General features: G+C 34.0%; 1 protein-coding gene across 1 annotated transcript; it reads left to right on the top strand.

Annotated features, from left to right (window-relative positions):
• Positions 1–4531: 4531 nt before the first annotated feature.
• Positions 4532–9431, top strand: LOC145066074 (disease resistance protein Roq1-like). Its single transcript, XM_079013245.1, has 5 exons — positions 4532–5111; positions 5609–6710; positions 6796–7008; positions 7699–8493; positions 8570–9431. Exons 1-5 carry the CDS (start codon positions 4609–4611, stop codon positions 9128–9130), a joined length of 3174 nt encoding a protein of 1057 aa, XP_078869371.1. The 5' UTR covers positions 4532–4608; the 3' UTR covers positions 9131–9431.
• Positions 9432–10781: the final 1350 nt, after the last annotated feature.

Raw genomic sequence — 10781 nt, 5'->3', positions numbered from 1 at the left:
TCTTTTTTTTTTTTTTTTTTGGAAATGAATGCATATATATACCCGTTTTCTATGAACTGTTGATAGACTTTTGTCTTATGTGCACCTGTGAATTCAGTTTCTATCGAACTGTTGATGAAGACACCAAATTCCTCAGGTGGTTGGCTGCTGGTTGGGAGTTACCCAATTTGCTAGAACTCGATCTAGAAGGAAATGGATTTGTACGGTTGGATTTTAGTCTCTTGCTACTTCCTCGGCTCAAACGGCTGAATGTATCATGGTGCAAAGAACTTGTAGAATTGACGAAGCTGCCATCAAGTATAGCTGTTATTATAGCGGGTTGGTGTTACTCACTTGAAAGGTTTGGAGATATTTCGAACTGTAAATGGTTGTGGCAAGTCTCAGTTTGGGGGTATACACTTTGTGGTGACATATTACTAAACTCCATGCTTCAGGTTTGGCTTTTGATTTTGTTTCTTTATATATCAAAACCTCACAAACATAAGAATAATACAGGTGAATCATAATCGAATGTGTTTTGTGGCAGGGAAACGCCAAAGATTACTTTATCAGTATCAACCTTTCGGGTGTTGACATTTGGAGGAGGGAGTCTATACTTTGGGTCGAGTGGGTGAAGACTTATAATATGCTGCTTCCACATGATTGGTACGATCACTTTTCTGGGATTTTGATGTTTGTCAAACCAGATGTGATATTTGAAGGGTTCCCCGACATAACCATCAAGCTGGGTGTACGCAAGATTTTTCAATCTGAGCTTGGTCAGGAGTCTAATGAAACACTCGAGACTCATTATGATCAGATTTTTGTAGGATATGTTTCGTTTAGTTCATTGAGGCACGCCAGATGCTTGAATTCAACATACAATATGATTTTGTTTTCCTGCAATGAGGATTTTTATGGAAATGGGCATAGGTTTAGAGTTGTACTCGTTCCTAGAGATGATCAGGTGCAAACACCAAAAGTCCCAAGAGATTGCTCAGAATTTTGGGATGGGGAATTTGATTACAGAAAGACATTTATCATACAACATGATTCAAACTCCTCTATCAAGATTTTATGGAAATGTCGGTTTTGAGACATATTTCCAAAGGTCGTTCGACTGCCCACCAGTTTTCCCCTCCTCATAATCTTTTGTATCACCATCAAATGATCTATGGTACCAATTTTACTTTCATGAATTGATTTATGAATGAGAAATATACTCCTGAGTCACTTAACTCTCAAATTCTTGGTTCTTTGTTTATTGGCCATGACTGTTGTTTTTGTTAAAAAGGATTACATCGGAACTGATTAGATCAAAAGTTGTATGGTAAAATGTCTTTATTATAAGATACATGTCAAATATGTGCTCCTTGCCCTATCGAACATCAATCTAGAATGCAAATTTGGTCATGTGAATATGGCATGCATATACAATTGCAGGCTAATTATTTGGTTGAAATAGAATATGCCATATATCATATACATTTGTACGTGTGTAATTTGAAAAAATAGATGCTTTATTGGATGTCATATCAATAAAAAGCAGACAAACTTATCCACAAAATAATCCTTCTCCAACAATAGCAGATTGCATGGCCATTATCATCAAGTTTCTCGATTTTCGTGAAGAGTCCAAAGAATTTTCATAAGCATTGCTTGTCTTCACCAAAAAGAAAAATCATGAAGCTTTTATGTTTCCAACGACTGATGAAGCCAATATAGAGTTCCTTAAGTTACTTATGAAATAATGATTTGACAGTTGACATCATGTCTTATCGTTTTATGTGTTATGCTTTGACATTATGTGTTACGCTTTGACAATATGTGTTATGCTTTGAAATTATGTATTGTCCTTTGACATTATGTGTTTGACATTTTATATAATGTTTTATTTCTTGTCGTTATGTAATCGACATTTTATATTATGTGTTATTGTTTGACATCTTTTTATTTGTATTACGTAGGATGGATAGTGACGAATTTAATTGATCTAATAATAATGAAGAATGTTGGGAGGAAGAGTATAGATAATTTGAAATGTTATATGGATTAGCTTTGAAAGGGATAATACTATCCCATAACGTATGTATGCCATGTCACACTTTAGACCGCACATGGCACATGTTTATTAATGAAGTACTGAATGGCCATCCTAGACGGTGTTATGAGATGTTTAGAGTGAACGTACTAGTTTTTAGACAGTTATGCATAGATCTTGCTACAAATTATTGACTGCAACAAAAATGAAATATATCTATTGATGAGTCTGCAGGAATATTCTTGATGACTTTCGCTCATAGGTGTAGCAATAGATTTGTGCAAAAAAAATTTAATCATTCGGGGGAAACGATTCATAGGAATTTCCACACAGTTTTGGAAGTCGTGCTAAAGTTGAGTGCCGACATCATCAAGTCAAATCCAAACTATAATGATGATGTTCCCGAATATATAATAAATAACCCTCGGTATCATCCATTGTTCAAGGTATTATCCAGTTTCAGTTACTTGGTAGTCAAACTTTAACAAATGGTTTATTTATGATATATTTTTTGTATTTGAAGGATTGCATTGGTGCTATAGATGGGACACACGTTAGGGCATCAGTTACACAAAAAGAGGAAGCAAAGTACATTGGTCGAAAGGGATATGCAACACAAAATATAATGGTTGTTTGTGATTTTAACATGTATTTAACATTTGTATGGGCCGGTTGGGAGGAAATTGCACATGACACAAGAATTTTCAATGAAGCCTTACAGAGACCAGATCTTCATTTTCCATATCCAACGGGTGGTTAGTATAATTTTTTTTTTTGGAACACAAGTTTTATGTTTTTACTACTTGTTTCAAATGAAGAACAAATGTTTTTTTATTTACAGATAAATATTACATTGTTGATGCCAGATATCCAAATACCAGAAGGTATCTTGCTCCATACAAATGTGCAAATATTCGTTATCACTTACCAGATTTTCGACGTGGACACACAGCTACTATTCGTGAACCTCGTGGACCGAAAGAGACATTTAACTATCTCTACTCATCATTGCAAATATCATTGAACAAACTTTTGGAGTGTGGAAAGCTAGGTAGACATTATTAAGAGACATGCAAGTTAATTACAAGTACAAGAACCAAGTGAGAATTGTGATAGCATCGATAGCGATCCATAACTATATTAGAAATGTTGGTAGGTTTGATGAAGCATTTAATAGGGCACAACAAAAATCATACAATCCTACATACGTGGTGGTACTAGTAGTGAAGTTTATGAAGAAGGTCCAAGTACACATTACACGAATGATGATGATTCATATATGGCAACGATACTAGATATTATTGCACAATATATAATCACATTGCAGGGATGAATGTAATATGACATTATCTATGATATTTTTTATGATTTATTTACAATTTGTATGAACGTAGTTTTAATATTATATGGTCTAATAAAAAAAATTAAAAATACTTTAAAAGAAATTTATATTTTATATTTTCTAATAAAATGTTTACAAAATTATAATGTGAGTAAATTTTTTTTAAGTATAACATTGTATATGTAAAATAGTAAATCCTTATAAATATGTATATGTACAAGTTAAGCTAAACATTTTTTAAAAACAACTTTTGGCTTTTGTTATTCAAAAACTAATCCAAAAACAATTTAAAAAACTCCTTTTACAAAAATGATTTTTAAAACTAAAAAACAATCCCAAAAACCCTCATTATTTGGGGTTCCACAATGTCAAACAACTGAACAAGGGGTTATTGATTTTTGTTCACTGTTTTGAGTTTTAATTTTGGTTTACTCATCTACGGATAAGATTTTGATTTCAGTAATTGCTATGCTACGGGTTTGATTTTGGGTCCCAATAGGCAATAGACAATAGTGATGCTAGCGCCACCTATTGGTGGGGGATGTTGTCGGCTCGTTTTGCTGGCTTTTTCCTGATCGTCTCATCTCCTCTTTCTCCACGTCAGGTACAAGCTACTAAAACACGAGGTACAAGTCTCTTGGATTATCTGGATTTTTTTTTACAAATTAAAGAATTTTCTAGACAAAATAAAAAGTAACGGGTTACGAGGTGATATATATATATATATATATATATATATATATATATATATATATATATATATATATATATATATATAATGTTTTGGCCTGAGCCTGAAAATGATGAAAACTAGGGCGTGTTTTATGAGGGAATATGGTGGAATTAGAATCTAAATTTCTATGAAAATGGTGTTTGGATAACAAAATTAAGGGAAACATTACTGTGTAAATAAAGATTTTCAACCATTTTAATAATAATAATAATAATAATAATAATAATATTATTATTATTATTATTATTATTATTATTATTATAAAATTTACAGTTATTTGAATTTTAAAAAAGGTCAACTGTAAGATATTTCTTGAGCTTTTTGCTTAATTGGAAATTTCTTGGAAATAATATAATTCATTCCATAAAGCGCTCAACCACATATATTTTATCTCAGCAAATCATCAATGGGAAAACAACTCACTTTATATTGAAAATATCATGTGTTAAGATATTCTTGGAAACTCTCATCTTTGTATATATACATCTTCTATCTCAACAAATCAATACATTGATGGCATCTTCCTCATCGTCTTCTCCTTCTGCTCCGGCCTTTTCTTTCCGGTCATGGAAGTACCATGTTTTTCTTAGTTTTAGAGGAGAAGATACTCGCAATTCTTTTGTGGGTCATCTCTATTCAGCTCTTGAACAAAATGGGATATACACTTATAAGGACGATGAAACACTTACTCGGGGTGAATCGATCGGTCCATCGCTTATGAAGGCAATCGAAGAATCACAAATTGCCATCATTGTATTCTCTGAAAACTATGCAAACTCATCGTGGTGCTTAGATGAACTTGTGTATATTATGAACTGCAAGAATACTAGGGGCCAAATCGTTCTACCCATATTTTATGATGTGGATCCCTCTGAATTACGAAAGCAAAAAGGGAAGTATGCAGAAGCGTTTGCCAAGCATGAGTTGGAGAACAAGACCAAGGTTGAAACTTGGAGAAAAACCCTTGTGGATGCAAGTAACATTGCTGGGTGGGAATCGAAGGACATTGCCAACAGGTTATTTTCTTCTTTGTTTTTGTGTCATATGCTTCTGACATGTGTGTTCTCAAAGACATTTATACTTGTTCTTTATAGGCTTTTTATACAGATATTTCAGATATTTTTATGATGTTGATAAATAGAGGCTTTGATTAGATCACATAATAATTTTGGCAAGTTAAAAGATATCCCACATCCATGTGGCAAGTTAAAAGATATCCCACATTCATTGACTTCTAATCTAATTCTGTACTTAACGCCTCACTTCAAGTTATGACAAATCCATATTACTTTAGTTTTTATTTATCTGTTTAAAGATATTTTATATTTCCCTAGAAAATTGTTTCAAAATTCAAACTACTTGTGATATTAGTTGTGCAAATTCTATTTTGAATGTAAAATATAAAGGGTATTTAGGACTCTTTTTCTTTAGTTCATATATAGAGCATGAAACAAATTACCTCCTTTGTGAGCATATGTTAATTATCCATGTATAATTAATTACTAATGTGTAGGCATGAATCCAAGTTTATCAAAGAAATTGTCAACACAATTTTACCTATGTTGCATCCAGTAACTTCAAGTGTGAATGACAACCTGATTGGAATAGAGACTCGCATGCAGCGTTTGAAATCAGAGTTAAAAATCGGGTCAGGCGGCGTGAGTATGATTGGAATATGGGGGGTTGGAGGTGGTGGTAAGACTACTCTTGCATCTTCTATTTATAGTGAAATCTCTAGCAACTTTGATGGTTGCTGCTTTGTTGAAAATATTCGAGAGAAATCAAGTAAGTATGGTTTGGAAAATTTGCAAGAAAAAATTCTTTCTGGTGTTTTGAAGCAAAATAAAGTGAAGGTTGGGAGCATTGAGGAAGGAAAACGCATGATAGTGGATAGGTTATGCCGTAGAAAGGTCTTGATTGTTCTGGATGATGTTGATCACCTTGTTCAACTAAAAGCATTAGCTGGATCACATGATTGGTTTGGTGAAGGAAGCCGAATTATAATCACAACTAGAGATAAGCATTTATTAAATGCACATAGAGTAAAATTGATGCACAACATTAGGTTGTTAAATGATGATGAGGCTATTAAGCTCTTCTGCAAGCTTGCACCCCAGGATAACAGACCTAAGGAAGATTATGAGCAGCTTTCAAAAGATGTTGTTTCTTATGCTGGGGGGCTCCCACTAGCACTTACAGTTCTTGGTCCTTTTCTGTCTGACAAAGACATGGATGAGTGGGTGAGTGCTTTAGCCAGACTGAAAGAGATCCCAAATGATGATATTGTGGGAAAGCTAAAAATCAGCTTTGATGGACTTACAAAGGTTGAGAAAGACTTGTTCCTTGATATTGCATGTTTTTTTAGGTGGGAGAAGAAAGATAGGGCAATGGAGATCCTTGATGCTTGTGGTTTTCATCCTGTTATAGGAGTGAAGGTGTTGGTACAAAAGGCTCTCATAACTATTTCAGAAGATGGAAGGTTTGATATGCATGATCTGGTGCAAGAACTGGGACACCACATTGTTCGAGGGGAAGACCCTAACTATCCTGAGTTACATAGTAGAGTCTGGAAGAGGGAAGATGTTCTAACAATATGTGCTATGGATGCAACCACGGTAATCTCTAAGCTAGCTTTGCATGATTTATTATAAAGAAATACTTTTAAATCAATCCTGACACCATATTGTTCCTCCATCACAGGAAGTTGACATGATTGAAGCAATAAGATATGATTCTGGTACTATATATGGATTATCACATCTTCCTCCAGTTGTTGCAAACACGAAGAACCTTAGGTGGATTGATTGGCAAGGTGATCTTGCAAGTCCATTGCTTACTAAATTTCCACAAAGAAAGCTTTGTTGTCTAATATTGCACGACAGTTTGCAAAAACAACTTTGGGAGGGTTATAAGGTAATTCTTATGGTTTATCTCTAATTAACAGATGAAAACAAAGTTGATGATGAATTATAAACCTGACTAAACGACAGTAAATTCTAAGTAGTTATACAGAAATGAGTTATGGTCATCAAACAACTTCGGTTGTATCTTTTTATAACTTGCTATAGTATTGAGAGCATGGACCTTTATTGTATACATGTCCTTTGTGTTGAACTGTTGATAACAATAAACTTTTTAAATTATAAAGTGTTTTATATAATATTTACACATTAGTCATTGTAATCCTTGGGATTTATGTAACCTCTCACCCTCCATAACAAAATAAATAAATAAATAAATAAATAAAATAAATCCTTTTGTCTTAACAAATACAAAAATTCAGTTCGTTTTGTTTTGTTTTTTCTTAAAATAGCTAGTATATATGATTATTTTGCTAAGCTTTGGTTTTTTGTTGATTGATAAGTATCATACAGCATTGATATCATAGATTTTGGTTCAAAACTCTTATATTATTTGTTTTTTAGATAGTTAATCAAACAATCAAACACTTAAAGTGATTTCCATATATGGATGGATGGAAGGAATGAGTTTTGCTTCATTATTATCCCATATAGAAATAGTATGGAAGGAATTAGTGTGCCTATTCTAATTCAATTCTTATCACCTTGACACTTTTGACTTGTTGGCACTTGTATATTACAGAATCTGCCAACTTTAAAAATCATAGAACTTTATGGTTTGGATAACCTACTCATCACACCTGATTTTCGTGGACTTCCGAATCTTGAAAGATTCAAACTCATTGCATCTTCGCATTTAGAAGAGATTCATCCATCGATTGGACATTTGGAAAGGCTTGTTTTCTTATCTATAGAAACTTGTTCCAGACTTAAGAGGTTTCCACCCATTACCCGACTAAAGAAACTCAAGACCCTTTCATTCTCAGAGTGCCCTGGACTTTTTAAGCTCTCAGAGATCCAACAAGAGAAGATGGACAATTTACCACATCTTCATTTAGATAGTAGTGGTGTTACAGAAGTTCAGAAACCAGGAAAGGGCATTAATGTAAAATATTGGTTAGAGGGGTCTTCTTTACCTCGTAACAACATGAACCACATACGATTATGCTTTTTTCGCAGAGACTTAAGAACGTTGAATCTCAGCTTGTGCAATTTGGGAGATGAAGACATCGGCTCTTCTGTTTGGGAATTGCCCAACTTGCAAGAACTCGATCTTTCAGCAAATAGGTTTTCACGATTATGTTTTAGTCTCTTGAGACTTCCGAGGCTCAAATTTCTCAATGTGACAAACTGCCTAAGTCTTGCAGAATTGTCAGAGCTCCCATCAAGTATAGCTATTCTAATGGCGGATGAGTGTTGGTCACTTGAAAGATTTGGAGATATTTCAAAGTGTAAATGGTTGTGGAAACTCTCTCTTCATGCTGGGTACAAAGTAGGTCCACTTGGTGGTGACTTATTACTACACTCCATGCTCCAGGTTTGGCTCTACATACATTTTTAATTGCATTCTTTATATATAAATCGAAACATAAGTATGTGTTTTTCCATGGCAGGGAAATGCTATTGAAGATCATTGTATCAGTTTCACTCTTCAACATCAGAGTTCAAAGAGTTTTGTAGGTAGGCCTTTTAGGGGGAACACGTTTACACTGCCTCTTCCACATGATTGGTACAATGAGTACAGTGGGTTCTTAATACGGGTTCTTACAAATGACAAACTTCCGAATATTAATATAATCATCAAGCAGGAGGCGGCTGAAGATCCTCCATTTGAGCTTTGGCAGGGGTCCAGTGAAGCAGTGGACCCTGAGTATGATGATGGGATAACATTCGTAGGATATGTTTCCTTTAGTTCGTTGAGTCACACAACATCATTGAATTCAACATACAATATGATCTCATTCTCTATGGAAGATGTGAAATGGAGTTTCTTTGAATTTGAAAGTTATGTTGGAGTTGAGCTCGTTCCTAGAAAAAGTAAATATAAGCCGGTGCAAACAACCAAAGACACTAAAGATTGCTCAGAATTTTGGGATGAGTACGATGGTTATAGAAGGACATTTAAAATCCAACAACATTCAAAGTCGTCTATCGAGATTTTATGGCAACCTTAGGACTATAACATCTAACAAACCCATATACCCACAAATAACTATTTGCCAATTCATAGTTCCAAGTTGTCAACGTTTTCATTTGCATTATTGTATTAAATGATAGATGATTAGTGGTGGCCGTTATTTTTATGTTTTTGTTGTAAACAAAAGTCGTTGGAAATGGCATTTGCATCTGTTTTCCTCTCACTTTCCCCTGTAAATGTGCCAGGAATCAGTTGACTCAATGTCTTGGTAGGTCGTCGTGTAGGATTGTGGTTTTCTCTTTATTTCCTAATTTGACCATTACAATGTCTTTCCTGAATTCCCTTCTCCTTTTACTTTTGTGGTTTTCTGAACAAGGATCATACTACTTTTGTTTTCGTTCTGAGGCTTGGTAGTTCTTTGACTATCATTTGTATTTCATTTTAAATTAAATCCTTAAAATATTTGATATTCCAACGTAATTTATTCACTAATTGATTTCAAAGATATTTCATATATGTAGTTTTGCAATTATGAGATCACATGACGTAAGTTGATTTAAGGGATAATGACTTGAAAGGGTAACGAACTTTCGACTTTTGTCACATTTAGTCACTAAACTTTTTTTCGTTATCTATTTGTCATTGAACTATTGAAACTGTTCATATTTTACCCTTATGACCGGCTATTACCGGTCATAAGGGTAAAATGTGAACAGTTTCAATAGTTTAGTGGTAAATAGATAACGAAAAAAAGTTTAGTGACTAAATGTGAACAAAATCGAAAGTTCATTTCCCTCTAAAAAGTTTAATGACTAAATGTGAACAAACTTCCTATTGTATTATGTTTTAGCAAATTATTTATTTTTGTTTAATTGTAGCAACATTTGTTGATAAAGAAATCTATGAAATAAAAAAACAAAATGTAACATCCGGATTTCCAGGTATCATAATTTAAGTATTTTTCTTTTGAGTTAAGAAGAGAGACTCGACGAGTTGACGCCTCAAGTTGTCGAGTAAGGTCGCGACTGATGACTCGGATTAATGAATGGACTCGATGAGTCTGCGTTGTTGGCAGAAACCCTAAATCTTTGGGCCCGAGCCATATTTAAAGGCACTTATGGCCTTCAATTGCGACTACCTTTCCCATAAGTAAGAACCCTAGCGAGCTTGAGTGTGTAGAGTGAAAGGTAGAGCTATCTTGAGATTTTTGGTGTGATAGATCTGGACCCTTCTAGGTCCAGAAAGCCGAGAATATGAAGCTTTAGTAGAGTAAACCTTGGGGTTCGAAGTTAGGAAGCATTTATGGTATTTTTATGCTATATATAGTTATTTTCATCTTACACATATATATGAAGTATTTTATATGAATTACGTGCTATGTGTGCATATTATTTGAATACTTGCTGTCTATGTTCGATGAACGATTTTATACATGTTTTAAAAGATTTAAACGGTATATTTATTTTATATCTACAAATATGTTGCGGATGAAACATGGGTAGATGAAATAGTTGGTGTGTGATGAAATAAATGATGAGAGATAGGTGATGATAATTAGGTAAATAGATGATGATGAATATGTGATGTAGGATGAAAGGAGATACCATAACCTTAACCGACAATGTGGCGATGTAGTTATATACCAGAGTATAGATGGCGACCACAGACTATTCTAGACAACCCAGTGG

Source organism: Lactuca serriola, chromosome 8 (assembly GCF_051521515.1).
Source record: "Lactuca serriola cultivar US96UC23 chromosome 8, Lser_US96UC23_V15, whole genome shotgun sequence".
NCBI lineage: Eukaryota > Viridiplantae > Streptophyta > Magnoliopsida > Asterales > Asteraceae > Lactuca > Lactuca serriola.
This window is presented reverse-complemented; position numbering and strand designations above follow the sequence as displayed.

Excerpts from the sequence above, each read along its gene's own strand:
- LOC145066074 (XM_079013245.1), top strand. The coding sequence starts at position 4,609 with ATGGCATCTTCCTCATCGTCTTCTCCTTCTGCTCCGGCCTTTTCTTTC. Across the intron at positions 5,112-5,608 it reads TCGAAGGACATTGCCAACAG|GCATGAATCCAAGTTTATCA; the intron begins GTTATTTTCTTC and ends ACTAATGTGTAG. Across the intron at positions 7,009-7,698 it reads AACTTTGGGAGGGTTATAAG|AATCTGCCAACTTTAAAAAT; the intron begins GTAATTCTTATG and ends TGTATATTACAG.